The sequence below is a fragment of the Cricetulus griseus genome, assembly GCF_003668045.3.
Source record: "Cricetulus griseus strain 17A/GY chromosome 1 unlocalized genomic scaffold, alternate assembly CriGri-PICRH-1.0 chr1_1, whole genome shotgun sequence".
Lineage (NCBI taxonomy): Eukaryota > Metazoa > Chordata > Mammalia > Rodentia > Cricetidae > Cricetulus > Cricetulus griseus.
Window position 1 is genome coordinate 139,637,359 of NW_023276807.1, and position 17,045 is coordinate 139,654,403.

The 17,045-nt window shown below is 41.3% G+C and overlaps 1 protein-coding gene across 12 annotated transcripts in view; it reads right to left on the reverse strand.

The window, feature by feature from the left end:
- Fryl (FRY like transcription coactivator) overlaps positions 1-17,045 on the reverse strand; it is a 229,268-nt gene that overhangs the window by 98,753 nt on the left and 113,470 nt on the right. For 11 of the 12 annotated variants that reach the window (XM_035453368.1, XM_035453361.1, XM_035453359.1 and 8 more), the window contains 4 exons: positions 11,379-11,432; positions 8,347-8,486; positions 7,373-7,469; positions 283-362 (listed from right to left, as the gene is read on the reverse strand). In XM_035453368.1, the coding sequence (XP_035309259.1) occupies positions 283-362; positions 7,373-7,469; positions 8,347-8,486; positions 11,379-11,432 (371 nt within the window). Of the gene's footprint in view, positions 1-282; positions 363-7,372; positions 7,470-8,346; positions 8,487-10,380; positions 10,663-11,378; positions 11,433-17,045 lie in introns of those variants that run through there. The other variant, XM_027390869.2, reaches the window with a different exon arrangement.

A 17,045-nucleotide genomic window follows, 5' to 3' on the forward strand; every position in this document is an offset into this window, starting at 1 on the left:
CTTTTTCCTATACTTGGGAAAGACTACAAACAATTGGGAGATAACTTCTTTGAACTCATTATGGGATTCAAACTTGAGGTCTAGGCATGGTAACACATGCTTGTCACTCAAGCATCAGAGAGAACAAGGCAAAAGGACTAAGGATTCAAGGCCAGTCTAGTGTACCCAGTGACCTTAAGACAGCCAAAACTAGGATGATGAGAAGAGATTTCAAACTCTACTTAAATAGCCTGAATCTGGACTGTGGAAAAAAGCAACAACCTGAAGTTAGTTAACACTTACCCTTCCTTGTGCTTAAAGTGCTTGAAAGCTAGGTTTAGAACCTCGTGAACTAAGGGGTCGGGCACAGGGTGAACAGGAATCTGGAATTTAAAGAAAAACATCATATCAGGAAGATGTAAGTAACACAGTAGATTTTTATGTATAGTCTCATCAATTCAATACTGTCAATACTGTCCTAAGGCAATACACAGTTTTTAAATAATGAAGGAAAATGCACAAGCTACTATTTTACACCTGGCAGAGAAACATTAAGTCTAAGAATAGCAAGTTAGGAAGATTATGTAAGTAAGTAAGTAAGCCTCCCTCTACACTCTGGCTTGGGGTGTGTGGCACTTTGCACACAGCATGTAATCAAGTGAGACAATCACAGCATGTTACCCACAAGTGGCACTGTGAGGTGCAGGTGACAGACAACAGATGAAAACTCTCACTTCCAGTGCTGTCTACAGCCAGGTGTGAGTTTCACTTTCTGGAGGATTTCCACCCTGATGGAGGTGTGAAAAGCCTCCGAACCAGGAGGAAGACACTAACCATTATTACTGGAGACAAGATGTCAGTACAGAGATGGGGCAGCATAAAAGAGGTCTGACTCAGTTGCTGTTCGATAACAGGTGTTCTCCCATGTACTCACCTTCCCATAATGCACTGGCTCTAGAAGTCCAAAATCTTGTTCTTTTAAGCTACAAGTTAATACTCTGTGGAAATGGTATACAAACTTTTGAGTCTGACCTTTATTTCCACATTCCTTTCTTGTAAAGCCCTACTTTTGCACATGTAGTAAATCCTTTGCCCCGTCAGTCAGTCCTTTGTCAGTTTAATTTGTAAGTCCCTAGTTATTAAAACTACAACAGAACAAAACACTTTCTCTGTTTGGCAAAAAGATTCATTTATATACTTTTTTAGTTAGGAGTATTTGTGGGGGTGTGTGCACTGGAGTGTAGGTGCCCATGGAAGTCAGCAGTGTTGGGTCCCCTGGGGCTGGAGTTATAGGCAATTGTGAGTGCTGCCCAACATGAGTGCTGGAGGTTGAACCTGAGTCCTCTCCATCTCTTTAGACCACTTTACCATTTTTCCATAGTAACAATTTCATGTGTAAGAAAATAGTAATAGTTACATTTCACTGGCTGATCTTCCTAACCTATTATGGATGAAGAAGTAAGTACTAGATGATAATAAACAGTATCATTATTTTAAAACCAAGTTCAATATTTAAAAAAACGTTATTGAAATGCATACAAAACATTTTTAAAATTAAGAAGCTACATAAATTTAGCAGAATAGGAAGGAAGGAGGCCAGCAAAGGAATGAACTTGAAATCCATGTAATTAGGTTCAAATTATAGTTGGCAAACTCAGCAGTAGGCTCACATGTAAACAAACATTTAAAACCAACAAACACAGCCAGCCACAAAGACATCAACTCGAACTGTATCTTAAGCAGAATCATGACTTCACCAATTGACCTGGGGTCCGATATGAAGACAAACAAAACCACAGAAGCTTTAGCTTTTCTGAAGTCTTTGACAATACCTATATACCAGAATTCCATTACTAAGGTGAACTTGGATGATGACATCCACAGAACTGCATAGATAGCCCCCACCCCCCCTTGCCATTTTCTGTATATTCCAGGACTTCTCAGTACCACAAGGCCACAGGCTGCTGTGGCAGAACTATATCCAGCTGGCTGGGAGGTGCCAGAGGGAGTGGCTGGAATCTCGGGTGAGGAGGTGACACCTCCTTCTATGAGGGAGTGCCAATCATCTACAGACCCAAGTTTAAGTCTGTCTTGCAAATTGCCACTGCTGCTTGGATGAAGAGGCCATAAGCTGGCAGGATAGCACTAAACGACATTACTGAAACCTTTTCTCTTTTTACTTGCTAGGTAAACTTGAGTTTCCACTTCCTCTATAGTGCCCATGTAGTTTACACCATACTCTCCAGCCCGGAGAGAATGCACTTTGTGGCATAACAAAGGGAGAGCCACCTTGTCCACTCACCCTTTTCACCTTTCTCTAAAGTTATCATCTAGAAATGCACTGCAGATGAAGGGATGAATATAGGCTGGACACACTGAAAGCCAAATCAAGGGAAGGGATGGTAAGAGGTTAAACCTCATGGAGGCAGATGGCATGGCTCTGTCATTCCCCTAGACCACTTTTCCTATATTGGATCAACAGCATATAGCAGAGCACCCAAGGGAACAATGAGATTGTTGGAATCACTGCTCTGTCCTGAAAGTCTAGGTCAGTCTGGCCACTAATGCCATTATCTAACCTGTGCAAACATCTGCCACAAGGTGATGTCAAACCTAAAGCACACAAAACAAGATGTGCTTGAATGAGCAGTTCAACTCCCAGAATGCAATTCACCACTGCTAATGTTCATCATGCAGGCCAAGCCCAGATGGCTGTGACCTTAAAATAATCTGACTCTACCTTCTGAGTGACTTGATTTGCAGAGAATGGGGTACATCATGTGGTAAATTGTGCTCTGGTTATCCCCACACTGATTTCCTCACAGTGATGTCTGGTATGAAATGCAAGGTGCCTATGACTTCTTCCAAACACTCTGTAATTGTTCTAGAGATTCCTGAATTCCACCCATCTCAGCCACAACAGTACCTGGCTGCTCAGAGTGCACTATTACCCTACCCTAAGACCACCATGAGTGACATTTTCAACAGGCCCACTGCAGCGGCGTCTCACAATTTTGTAGACATCATTTACAACAACAGGCTTACAAGGTAGGTATTTGCCCTCTATTTTATATATGAGGGAGATGAATTTCTGGGGTTGGCTTTTCTCTACAATATTCTATGTCCCTAGTTTCTAAATACAAAAAAAAAATGTATTTAAACAATGAAACCAATGAGGATACAATACCTGATCTACTCAGACTTATAGCCAGAAGAGAAAGAGGCCGCAGGAAGAACAGATAGAGATTGCACAGAAATTTACAGCAGGAGACTATAATGCTAAGACTTTACTTCCAGAACTGAACCATCTCTAACTCCTTTATTTGAAGAGTGAAAACAACTTTAGCTCAATGGCAAAAAAAAAAAAAAAAAAAAAAAAAAAAAAAAAAAAAAAAAAATGGGGCAGACTCTATCAGCTCAGATAAAAAGAACTCTACCTTTCACATCTAACCGTTGCTGAGGCATTAGTAGCAGTTTTTGTTCTACTCCAAACATTCCAGTGTGGATGTAGTACGCACCACACAATACCCAGTTTATTCCAGTGGCCACCTCATGAAATCTTTTTATTGCATCTTATCCCAAGATCACATTGAGTCAGGAATGTGGGCGAGTCACTGGGGCTCACTCCTGAAGTCAGCGGCCATATTCCTTTCCTCACAGCAGAAGGAGAGCTAACCCACCCACCCCCAACCCCAGCACAACAAGCCACATGCCTTGGGCCTTCCACAAGGCTATCCACTGGCACATCACATACTGCCGTGCATGCTAAAGTGCTCAGCATCTGCCCACAGATGGCAACCCCTCCATGGCAGGGTTGTTCACCCTGCTCATTGCCTCAAAGTCTCACTGAACAATGAAAACTCAGCATAAAACACAAAGCATTCCAAAGTCCCTCAATGCCTACATGCTGGGGAAACATGATTCTTTCGGGATCCTAAAGCTCCTGGTTGCCATACTAAAGCCTACAGTTGGCCTTAGACACACACTGCTCTTCTGAATGTATGTGTTCATGGAGCTTGAGTGTGAAAGTTGGGGCATCTCTACGTTATTACCAATCAGTGTTATTGTGTGGTGTATGAGTTTGGACTATGTGTATAGGTGGGCGTTATCTGCCCGTGTGTGAGTGTGGGGGCCTGAGGCTGAGGTGGCCTCCTCAACCACTTCTCCCATACACTCGTTGAGACGGGTTCACCTCTGACTTGGATATATCAATTCTCCTAAACTGGCAAAGCCAATGAGCTCCAAGGATTCTTCTATCTTATAGCCCCAGCGAGGGGCTTATAGGTGCTTGTCCCATACTCATTTTTAGATGAATGCCGGGGATCCGAACTCAGGTCCTCATGGTTACACAACAGACACTTTACACACTGAGCCATCTTCCCAGCCCCTTGTCATAGTTTTTTTTTTTTTTTAAATATATATTTTTGATCTTGAGTTAGTTTTGTTCCCATGTTGAACCACTGCTATTTAATCTCAATTTTAAATTAACTTATTTTTATACCAACTTGTTATGATTAAAATGTTGATTTGAAAAGACACTGGCCATTTTTATAGCACTGATTTGCTAAAAATACTAACTTTTCATTATTAAAAGGGGAGCTTGTAAATTCAAAAATGAACTACAAAACAGTCATCACCACGTCATTACAACTAAGGGCTTTTCTGTAACACAAAGACAGCAGAGAACACTGCTTGGGAATCTCCCATCCACCAAGTACTACTGAATTCAGTTCCCATGATGCAACAAAAGTATCCTTTGCCCATCCTTTTACACAGAGGACAAAAGGCTAGTGGAAAACAACTTAGCCTGAGTGCCCGGCAAACAAGGCAGACAGCTGGGATATTAGTATGCGCCTTGGCCACCTCCCAACAATGACAATGATCAGCTGGCACAAAGATTACAGAATCCTTCATGCATAGGGTAGAGTTCAAAACATGGGCAGTAGTGAACATATACTGTTATCCAGGGACAAATAACGTATGCTAGAAGGTCAAAGACTAAGTCATGTGAGTAGACTACTCCTCAACACTGAGCCCTGCGTACCGGTACTCTAATACCCCAAGTGTATCTACCGGTGACGACACAACAGAATCCAAGTCTAACATGGATCTATTATGCATGATAGAAGCAAAAGCTGAGTAAGTTCAAGATATAGTAAGTCAATTACTCTGGGATCTACGAAGCTTTATGTCATTTTGACACAAGGAAATTAGAAACTTCTATTGATTTTTATTTCATTTTCTACAGGTTTAGAGAAACGGGCATTTAAAAAAAAGCAAAAACAAAAACAATTCTGCCATTTTCCCCCCTGTGGAGAAGAGTCCCTACAAAGGGTTTCAGAAGTAGTGCACCTATGTTCTCAGCACTCGCTTTTCTGTGACTGGGGACATCTGTACTCTGGCTCGGGGTGATAGTAAAGGGTGAGCGAAGGGTGCTGCTGAGAGGAATAATGTGGCATCAGAAACAGAGTCATTATCACAGGTGCCACATTGTTGTCTCACACCCGAGTCCCTGCGAGCTATGAGTCAGCAAGGCCTTGTGCTATGATCCGGAAGAACTGAGCACCAAGACGCACTGGGGTTGTCCAGTGTTAGAAGAGCTGTGTGGATTGTAGAGGCTGAGACAGGAGGCTTGCAACTCTTAAAAAAGGGAGGGAGAGGGAAAGATGAGCACAGGAGAGGGTACCCCTCAATGTATACCACAGGTTGCTTGTGGGCAGGAACTCTGGAGCCAGTGCAAGTACAGGGGACTTTTTGGTTGGAGAAACAAAACCAAACAACAACAAGATAAGAACCATCCAGAGAGTGGCATGAGATGCAAAGGAGAAAAAAAAAAAAACTACAGTGGGGTAGGATCACAGAGAACAGTGTCTGGTGGGGAGGCTGCAATTCCTCAGCCTGGAAGCAGGAAACCCAGTAAACTTCACTGAGAGAAGAGTGCATGGTCACCACCCTACCACTCATCTAAGCTAGGGGTTGTGGCAAAGGTGCACTATAAGGAGTAGGAATAGCGCACACACGTTGCAGGCCCACAGAAGTCAGCACAGGCGTGATGCTGGCCATCGGCCACAGAGGTACAGTTCAGTTCATCCATGGCTCATCAGCCACAGGGATACAGTCCAGTTCACTAGAGTCTATCAGCCACAAGTGTACAGTCCAGTTCACTAGGGCCTGTCAGCCACAGGGGTACAGTCCAGTTCACTAGGGCCTGTCAGCCACAGGGGTAAGTCCAGTTCACTAGGGCCTGTCAGCCACAGGGATACAGTCGACTTCACTAGGGCCTGTCAGCCACAGGGATACAGTCCAGTTCACTAGGGCCTGTCAGCCACAGGGGTACAGTCCAGTTCACAAGTGGCCCTTTTTCCCACAGCTCTCTTGCCCCAATTACTTTGGCTTTAGCATCTTGACATCCTGGCCACACTCAAGAGATCAGAAAAACCAAATCTGGCCTGTTAACACAGTCACACAGAGAAAATGTGATTCCCAGGTCTACTAAAACAATAACAATATCAAAAATAAACAAATGAACACCTTACAGAATGTATACTTTGACAAAATGTCTAAGGTGACTTTGATGATGTACTCATTCATCTCTTTTATGTATTTGTTATGCTTTTTATTTTCAGATTTCAGGCTCTCAAATAACTGCCTCCTCACATACAATGTTAAAAACAAACACAAAGCATAAATAATCCTATAATCCAAGTACATATTATGTTAACTAAATCAAAATAGATTGCAAATTACCTTTAGACTTGGCATTTGCTATTCTCGAAGTAACAAAAAAAAAAAAGAAAGAAAGAAAAAGAAACTCCTATCCAAACACATCACAATCAAAATATGTTCTTTTTTTAAAATTTTCTAGTTTTCTTCTTTAACCACAGTCCACAGCTAGAAACACATGGATTATCCTTTAATAACATATAATGTCTTCAAGACTACAAACTTAAAAAAAAAAAAGACAACCTTCAAATACATACAAGAATATTGGTATTCACACCTTTATTAATTTTCAACAGATGACATATCTGGCATTACGTATATTTTTACTTCCACCTTATGGAAATTAAGTGGGAGTAGGAAAGGATTAAGTAGCAGAATGAGGGACAGATGGTATTTACACCTAAGAGTCCCTATTTAACACAAATTCCATTCAGTTCATTCTTGCTAATATCACCCTGCTTCTTGGATGGCATGTGTAGGTAAAAAAGAATATGGACAGACAGGTACAGAGCAAGCAAGCCCCAGGCAATGGAGAGATGTGGAATTAAGTTAAACGATCTGGTTGCTGACTGGGAGGGAATCTGAGATAACATCCTAAATGAAGGATGTGAAACCCGAGGGTGCAGGAGGCAGCGGGGGATGCAGGCTTTTGAGACACAAAGGCACTTACCTGCTTTAGAACTTCTACCAAAACTAAACAAAAAATGAAGTCTACGGCCAGGTCCCGCCGCTCCAGGAGATAATCTCTCTCACGATGCTGCTCATCTCTGAAACAAGAACCCAACACGAGAATGGCATAGAGACTCCAGGTTCCAACATGGCTACTGCTGGCTGTTTCATGCCGTTTACTGCAATCCTCCTTAGCTCCAGTGAGCATGACTGAGTGCATACATGAGGAGGGGGGTACTCAACACCAACGGCAATGGAGACTTTGCTTTCAAAAAACCCACTGCATGTATTGTGTGCTCTGCACATTCACTTCAGAAATCAGCTCAGTAGAAGAACTGGCAAGAGAAAAGTCCTTCAGTTTTCATCTAGAAAAACTAGTAGGGCTTCATATTTCATTGGTGGGTTTTTGTTTTGTTATGAATTAAGCAAACGTGCTAACTTTTCTAGATGAAAACACAATGTAGGGTAACTTTCTCACACATTTAAGGTGAAACTTTACATGGGACACATACCAAAGTATAGTACTAAGCTGCCAGCAACTGCCCAAATGCAGATGTTCTATGGAACCCAAGATCCCTTGGGAAATTTAGAGGCAGAAGACAAGCTCTTCCAATTCTAATTCTTTCATTCATACTGTGTTGCAATGCTTCCCTTTACAAACATACAAGCTGGGCCTTCTCCTTATCTCTCTCTGACTGTCTTTGCAAGCTCCACAATGATGGATGTGATGGCTGTCCTGAGATTTCTTTCTGACTATCCTGGTGATGGATACACCAAGTCTACAGCTCATACAATAGATGACTGAAGTTTAAGCATGGCTGGCCTTCATTCTTAGGACCACACACCTACATTGTTTCTAACTAAAGTAATCCATGCTCAGTAGCCGAGTGACACAATCTGGCTGGATAACACTGCCACTCCCTCTCTTGCAAGTGTCTCAGGCCCAGGTAAAATGGAGTTCATTAAGCCACTTACCCCTTAGATTTCGTACTAGACCTAGGCCTGTACTCGTAAGATTCATCTTCGGTTCCGTTCTGGCGTCTGTACCAGTCAAACAAGGTTCGGAGTAAGGAAGGGAGACAGTGCTCGGCTACGGAGCTCATGGAGCTTATCAACTGAAAAGCAAGACAGAGCCAAATATAACAACAGAAAACAGCAGCAAGCAGAAACTGCCCAACTCCACCGGCCACCACCTGGAAATGCATGGTAACATAAATGAAATAAAAGGAGCTGTAGCGCTAAAAGATGGGCCATGCCTTTAGCCATGAAATGTACTAAAATCAGCTTAGGTTTTAGCCACAATCAAAATTTATGCTGAACCATTCAGTTTAGATCAGTAGCTTTCGATCTTCCGGCACACACGTGACACTTAATGTGTGTAAAAATCAAGTCTGTCTGCTACACCTCTGGCTACACTGGTGGCTATCCTGGAGAGCAGAGAGGTATACGGGTGAGCCACTGCTTCCTTTCATAAGCATTCTGCCCATGCCTCTTTCAAATCATTTCTGCTCCTGTCCCGCCAGCTCTTCTGTGCTTATATGAACAAGACTCCAAACTGTTACAGTTTCTGACTGATAGATAAAATTTGGAGACAATGAAGACTACATTGTTCGAGGATGGCGGAAAAGGTTCCATCTTACCGAGTACTACTATGACACAGAAGAACTATAATTACTCTGATAACCGTGACATAACACGGCAGAGCCACGGTGAAAACAAATTCTAGTGACTAGGGCACATAAACAAATGACATAATAACGTGTAGAGTATCAAACTGTTACAATGTGGTGCATCCTCGATGCTCTCTGAAGGTACTAGTTTGTATCTGCAATATTTCTGGTGGCTCCGGTGTCAAAGGTTTAGTGCCCCAGCTCAGGCTAGTATGGGAAATGTTGGTACTTTTAAGAGGCAGAGCCTCCTGCCAGGAAGTGCATTGCCTGAGAGGCGGGCCCTTGAAGGAAATGTTGAGATTCTAGCCCCTTCCTGTTTCTCTCTTTACTTCTTAGTCATTACAAGCTACTACCAGGATATACTGTGTCTTCACAGGCAGGTTGAAATAGGATAAAGTGATCATGGACCTCTGATACCATGAGCCAAAACAAGCCTTTCTTCCATCCACGTTATTTCGGGTACTTTGTCACAGCACAAGAAAGCTAAGCAATACCAAATTCAAAGTAAATGCCATTGATTTCTTTCTGGAATAAATCCAATTTTCCTAGACTAGCTATAAAGAGTAACCCCATGATGATACATGGTCATGTATCACCGAGGATTCCAAGGCATTTCTATATCCCATTCAATCCACTACCTCTAAAATTAACATTTTAAACCAGCATGTAGTCAATCATGCTCCAGGGAACATTGTCTAACATTTATCTAAGCAAGCTGCAGAATAGTCAAAAGCTTGTTTAGTCCCGTGACCATAGGAAGAGTCTTTTAATTAAGAAAATTGATAGCTCTAAAAATCAAATCAATGCTCTTTATACACTTCAAAATACAGTTTATCCAGGAAAAGAGAAAAGAATGGCATAGTTTACTTAATCCCATAGCCTCTTTTTCATTATTTAAGTCCTGTAAGCTTCTTCATGATTTCTAACTTCCTTTGGCCTCCATTTGTTATAGATTGCTATAAATGGATATGATTTGCAATGTTGGAATTATTGTCAAAACAAGATTTTAATTCTATTGTTCTATGTGTTTAAAAAATTACATTTTACTAAAATGAGTAGTGTGCTCAAACGAAACTTCATTTAGTATCTAAGAAAGAGAAATAAACCACTGCTGTTCTGCTAAACATACAACAGCACAATCCATTTCACACACAGCATTTTCCCCATTAGCACCAGTTAAAAAACAAACAAAAAAAACCCAGGAATTTTCCTGAAAATGGCATTGAGTTAGAGTTCAAACCCTTACTGATGAACATTCACTGATGAAGCCAGATGCTAATGTTCGAATTACTTCTGTAGTGGAGAAAGCCTTGGAAAGGACTGAGTAACTAGGAGTTACCTTCCTGTGTGTAGTTTCTTTGTAGGTCAGTGTCTGCTCACTGAATGCATGTGGGAAGCTGGCTCTTAGAGAACTGGTGCTCTGTGGACCCTCTCTTGGTGATGAAGACTTAGAAAAACTGAAGTTGGATCCAGCAGCCCAGGATTTTGGTGAGTCTCAGCCAGCCATCCTAATCAGGCTGCTTTATCAGATCAGTTCTTCTAATATGAGCATTCACTTCCTTTTCCTGGACACATTGTTTTGGAAGGCAGCCATGCTCACCACTGTAACACCAATGCACCAACAGAAACAGTGTTGGTTGGAATAAAGAGGTCCATGAATATTAGTGACACCAGATGCTATCTTAAATAATCAACATGTAATAAAATGATAATGATACAAGGGTGTGTGAGCCAATATTTACTCTCAACAAAGGGACAGAATTAATAAAAGAACAGAGTTTAGATATGAAATTCTATATACTGGTTTCCAAGAACCACAAGATGTGAAAATGTTAAAGGTTAAAAGGTAATGTTAAATTATTAGTGTTATAAGGTAAGGTAACATAATATGAAAATTCTAGATCCCAGGGCTAGGCATGGTGGTGCACATCTTTTAGCCCCAGCATTTGGGAAGCAGAGATGGGTGGATCTCAGAGAGTTCAAGGTCAGCCTGGTCCACTTAGTTGAGACCCCCGTCTCCAAGAAATGAACCAACCAACAAATAAATATTAGGAACAAACTGGTATATAAGATGAGATGGAAGGATTTCGTTAGTTTCCTGGGAAGACTTTCAAAGGCATGTTAAAGACATCAACAATGAAAAGCAAAAAGTCTTGACATGCTAAGTAAACAAAAGTCAACCCAGTCCCGGTTCAGTTGCTGGAGAACCTACCTTTTAGGAATATACAGGATCACTACACAGGACGAAGGGTTTTGTCAATGGTGAACCCATGCAAAGTAGATTATTAGGACAGACACAGTTCTCCAAAGAAAGACTGTTCCCCCAAGTTACAGTACCTGGTCAAACTGAAGGTCTTCACCCCTTTGAAGAGATCTGGATAACAGTTTCTCCTATAATTGAAAAAAAAATCAAAACGCTCAAATACAAAATATTAGAAGGCCTCCATGTGATCTTACAGTACATTTGGCTTTTGTTTCATTTTTCAATAGGTTACTTTAAAGAAAGGTAAGCCCCCATCTTACCCTCACCACAGCAGATGACTCAAACTACTCCCATGCATGGCACCTTTCTATAAATAGAGTGGCTCTACTCATGACAATTCTTTGACTAAGAAATGAAAGTTCAACAAAAGACCTGCTTAAATTCAAGTTCAAATGCCAACATTATGCTTTTATTAGTTTGTTCGTTTGGTCAACCAGTGTTGACTAGGTTGGGGATACTGCAGGGTGGTAGAACAACTATGTATGAGGCCATAGGTACCAGTACAAGCCAGGGAGGGGCAAAAAAAAAAAGATCATTTTCAGGTGGGGAGGCTCATGCCTGTAATCCACCACTAGGAAAATGGAAGCAGGAAAGAGTTTGGGGCCAACCTGATTATACAGTAAGCTCCAGGCCAGTGTGAGATATGGAGCACAAAGTGAGGCCCTGTCTCAAAGGACAGGGGGTAGGGGAACATAAGTGTTTATGAATTACATCCTCATACACCGAGGTGGCCACAGCCTGCAAGGCCATGTAGCTTGATTTGGAAGCTGTCTGGAGGACTTGAGAGCTCTGTGTTTTACTTTTCTCATTTGAAAATCAAACAAATAAACAATGCTAAGTGCTGTTTTGGGAAATAAGCTAGATTAAGGTGCGGTGGTGGACTGTCCAGTTCTCTCTATGCTCGAAATTGTTTAGAGAAGAAACAGTAGTGGGTAGGCTACCTGAGAACTACTGCTCTAGAAAAGGTGTTTCTTTCCCCCTCCCTTCCCGAAACATTACTCAGGTGTGCCTGTGCTGCTGAGTCAGTTTTCCTCTGTGTATAATTCCCCGCTCAAGAAGGACTGGTGGAGGCATAGGCATTTTATTCATGAACTCATTTAAAAAACAGATTTATTTTATTTTTTTAATAATGTATTTATTTTTAATTTTATGTCCATTGATGTTCCACCTGCGTGCATGTAATGTCTGTGTGAGGGTGTCAGAAGCCTTGGAACTACAGTTACAGGCAGGTATGAGCTGCCACGTGGGTGCTGGGAATTGAACCCAGGTCCTCTAGAAGAGCAGTCAGGGATCTTAATCAATGAGCCACTTATTTTTTTTTCTTATTTATTTATTTATTTATTTATTTATTTATTTATTTATTTATTTATTTTGGTTTTTCAAGACAGGGTTTCTCTATGGCTTTGGAGGCTGTCCTAGAACTAGCTCTTATAGACCACAGAGATTTGCCTGCCTCTGCCTCCCATGTGCTGGGACTAAAGGCATGCGCCACCAATGTCTGGCTGGAGAGCCACTTATTTTTAATTATATGTATTTGCACATGAGTGCCAGTGCCCAGAGAGACCAGAGGCGTGGGAATCTCCCAGACTGGGCATTACAAGGCAATTCAACCTCCTGTGACATGACAATAATAAAATAAATCTTAACAATGTGTAGGATTTATTAAGACGGTATCTTAACAATTGCAGTTGGTTAGAACACATTAATAATAAACTCAGTCACCAATGGCATCGATGTCACACTGACGAAATCAAAGAACTTCCCTGGGTGTCACTTGACCACCCTAGAACCCAGATTTGAATTCTCCACTTTCCTCTCCTTGTGTCTTCCAGCATCCCCATCTGTCTGTTGTATGAGTCTGAATCTGTGCCTGCCTGTAGGCTGTCTTGTGATTCTGTCCCCATGTCTGTTTGTCCCTGTGTGCTTGTGTTTTGTTGTTATCTGTGTCTGAGTATGAGTGTTCCAAACAAAGGCCGAAACTCTGTATTTATTGAAGAGCACAGAAAGCATCACATGGGGAAGGGATAAGGGACACTTTACAGAAGTCTTTAACAGAGTTTACAAGGGATTAAGTTACTAACTCCACTGACCCCAATTGACTGAAATAACAAACAGTACTACAAGCATCCTTGTTCATCAAGCAATAGCCATATTTTATGTTCAATATTTATGGTAGATATTCATTTATAAGACTAATTTTTTTGTTTTGTTTTTGCCCAGCAAATGATTATCAGAACACTCATGTATTAATTTGGTTCAGGGGCACAATAGGGTACATAAGGTAAAATTATACCTATGCATTCCCCTTAGGGTGTAAAAGCTGATGACATAGGAAATCCAAGGCAAGGGAGGTTGGTTCTTACACTGTTCTCTTCAAGGCAGGTTAAACAGGCTGAGTACACAGTAGGAGAGCAGTCTTAAGTGACCTCAAAGTATATTATTAACTCTGGCTGTGAGGTCCAGCAAAAGTTCCAGTCTCTTACAATGAAAGAGATAGTTTCAGAATATTGTATATGCCAGAACAGAGAGAAGCAAGAAATTACAAAAGGATGAGTCAACTAAGATCAGTAAAGACCACAGTTTATTCCACTGTTTAAGAACAATAACAAAACCCTCCAACCAATTAAAAGAATTTAATAGATAATGACGCATGGGATTGCTAAGTAAAAGAAAGGAATGTCTTAAAGTTGAGTATATTTGAACTAAATTATTTAGATAAGAGTTTCCTATCTAAAACTTTTCTGGGTTCCAGTAACATTTGTTTCCTATATTTAGACTCATACCATACATCAAAAGGTTTTACACTGGGGCTGGGGATACTGTTAAAATGCAAGTATCTGTCTGTCCTTGGGGTTCTGACAGGATAAGCACTCAGCTGCAGCCACTAAGAGCACCACCTGTGCACATTCACTATGTTCCCTTTTAAAAGGGTCCTGCCTACCACCTCCCATCCCTCTCTCTCTCTTCTGTCTCCCATATTTCCTCTATCCTCTCTCCTGCTGCTCCTGTCTCGGGTCTCTGGTCTCCCCGCCTTCCCTTTCCCCTTTTTATGATCCCTTTCCCTGATAAAAATCCCCTCGGCTTGAACCCTGTCACACATCGTCCTTCTCTCAAATGCCACTTTTCTTAAATTACAACAGATAGCTCTGTGGTACAGAGTGTGTGCTCCCTAGATGCTCAGCACCACCAAAAGAAAAAAAAATGTTCATGTCTGTGAATACTTTCAAGGAGCTCATGGTTGATGGGGAGGGAATCATTTTCTTCCCGGTGTAGTGTCTGGTAAGGTGCCTATGCTCCTGGAAACAACTCTAAGGAAACCCACTGGGTTGTCAAAAATAAAAATATGAAACTAAAAGGGAGATTAGTTTGGGAGAGGAAGATGATTATGGGACAAAAGGATAATGAGGAGTGAGAATGACCAAATACATTATGTACACGTACAAAAATGTCATAACAAGGCTTGTTGTTATGTATAGTTAATATATGCTAATAAAACATAACATGAAAACAAAAGTTTGTGACTGTTTACATTTTGTTATAAAAGTTTACCACCTAAAATATAAGGCAGGAAGTATATCAGAAATGTTAATTTGTTCTTTAACAAAAATATGGTGTTTGTTCTCTGAGGAGAAATCTATATGATAGCTATATTTTGTGGACTGTAAGCTTCAACAGGCAAAGAACAACAACAACAACAAAAAAACAACTTTTCTATTCTGTCTTGCTTCATTCCCACTGTGTGTATTGTTCATATTTTAGCCCTAGACTTTTAAGATCCAGGCACTATGATGTACTATGGATATAAATTAAGCAAGACAATGAGCCCCTGCCTTCAAAGAGTATCGGCAGGCTGGGAATATAGTTCAAGGGCAGAGTGCGTGCCAGAACTCATGAGGTCCTAGTTCCTTCCCTAACACACACACACACAGACACACACAGACACACACAGACACACACAGACACACACAGACACACACACACACACACACACACACACACACACACACACACACACACACAGACACACACACACAGAGAGAGAGAGAGAGAGAGAGAGAGAGAGAGAGAGAGAGAGAGAGAGAGAGAATCATACCAGTATGTAAGTACAAACTGAGGGAAGTACTGAGAACAAAAGCTTCCTGCTCTCTGAAGACTTATTAATATCTAGTTGTGAATATTAACGTGCTAACTTGACCTGATGAAAGAATGCTAAGGCAGCTGACAAAACATCATTGCTGGTGAGGGTGTTTCCAAGAGAGATTGACAATTCAGTTGGTGGACTGAAGATGGGGGGGGTTGTTGTTGGGGGTATCTACCCTTCCCCAAGTGTAGAGGTACTATCCAATCAGCTGAAGGTAGAGGGCATTGAGAAATGCATACACTTAGGAAATTCTCCAGTAGTCCCTGAATTTCCTCCCCTCATTTGTGACTAATTCTTGTCAAAATAAAATCACAAGTCTATCTGTATACCATGATTATAAAGTATCCTTTTATGTGTGGCAGATAGGGTCCAAGACCCTGAGAGCACTGAACTCCAAATATATAATTTCTTTTAATGCATTTATGAAGACCCTGCTAAAGTTTAATTCATGTAGTAGGCACAGTAGGAGTGACATGAAAATGCATTGCTATGTGGTTATCTGTGGGTGTGTATGCAATCACATATGGGTATATGCATGCATGTGTGTCTCAGGTAGCAAAACAGGCAAAATGACAGGCTGGACACCAAGTGTGGCGTCCATGCCTGTAATCTCTAGCAGACAAACAGGAGGATCAGGAGTTCAAGGTCACTCTCAGCTACATAGTGGATTCAAGGCCAGTCTGCACTCCATGAAATACTGTCTCGAAAGAAATTTGCACTTTCTCCTTTTAAAAGTCTTCCTACTCTAAGATTTTATATATATATATATAATATATATATATATATATATATATATATATATATATTTCTTATCTTCTATGTATGAATGGTTTGACCTTGTATATTTCTGTTCACCATGCATGTCTGGTGCCCACATAAGTCAGAAGAGGGCATCAGATCCTTTGGAACTGGACCTGCAAATGGTTGTGAGCCACCATGTGAGTGCAGGGAACCGAAGTGCTCCTTACCATTGAGCCTTCTCCCAGCCCTCATATTTCATTAACATAAAAAATTAACAGTGATTCTAAGGCTCATAATCCTTTACATTCTAGCTTGCTTCGGAACTACTAAGATAATAGCACAACTAAGCTTCACAGAGATTCAAACCAAAGCTATACAGGGAAAGAAAGAGAAGGTAAAAAATGTCAGGAGTGGGTAATAACCCACTGACCAAGGAAGATGCCTACATAGGTAGGCAAGAGGGAAGCCAGATGTCTGTTCTGCACTGGGTCACCAGTCTGCCTGTCCAGTGACATGCTGAATGCCTAGCACGCTGGAGATACAACCATGAAAAAAAAAAAAAAAAAAAAAAAAAAAGGAAGAGGATTCTCACCCTCACACAGCTGACTGAAAACTGAGAGAGCAGCAGGAATCTGTGTGAGAGACAGGCAGAGATGAAGAGATGAAGAGATGTGGGGAAATGGGACTGAGATTTCAGACAGAAATGACTGAGGAGAAAAATGTCAATTGAGCACAACCACAGGGATGCTTGCCCAGGCAGAAAGTGAAGGAAAGGTGATGTTCTGGGGCTTCAAAGGGCTCAGGGCTTGGAGAAATGGGGTACTTGGAAATAACTGCTAGAGTGCAGATAAAACCAAGA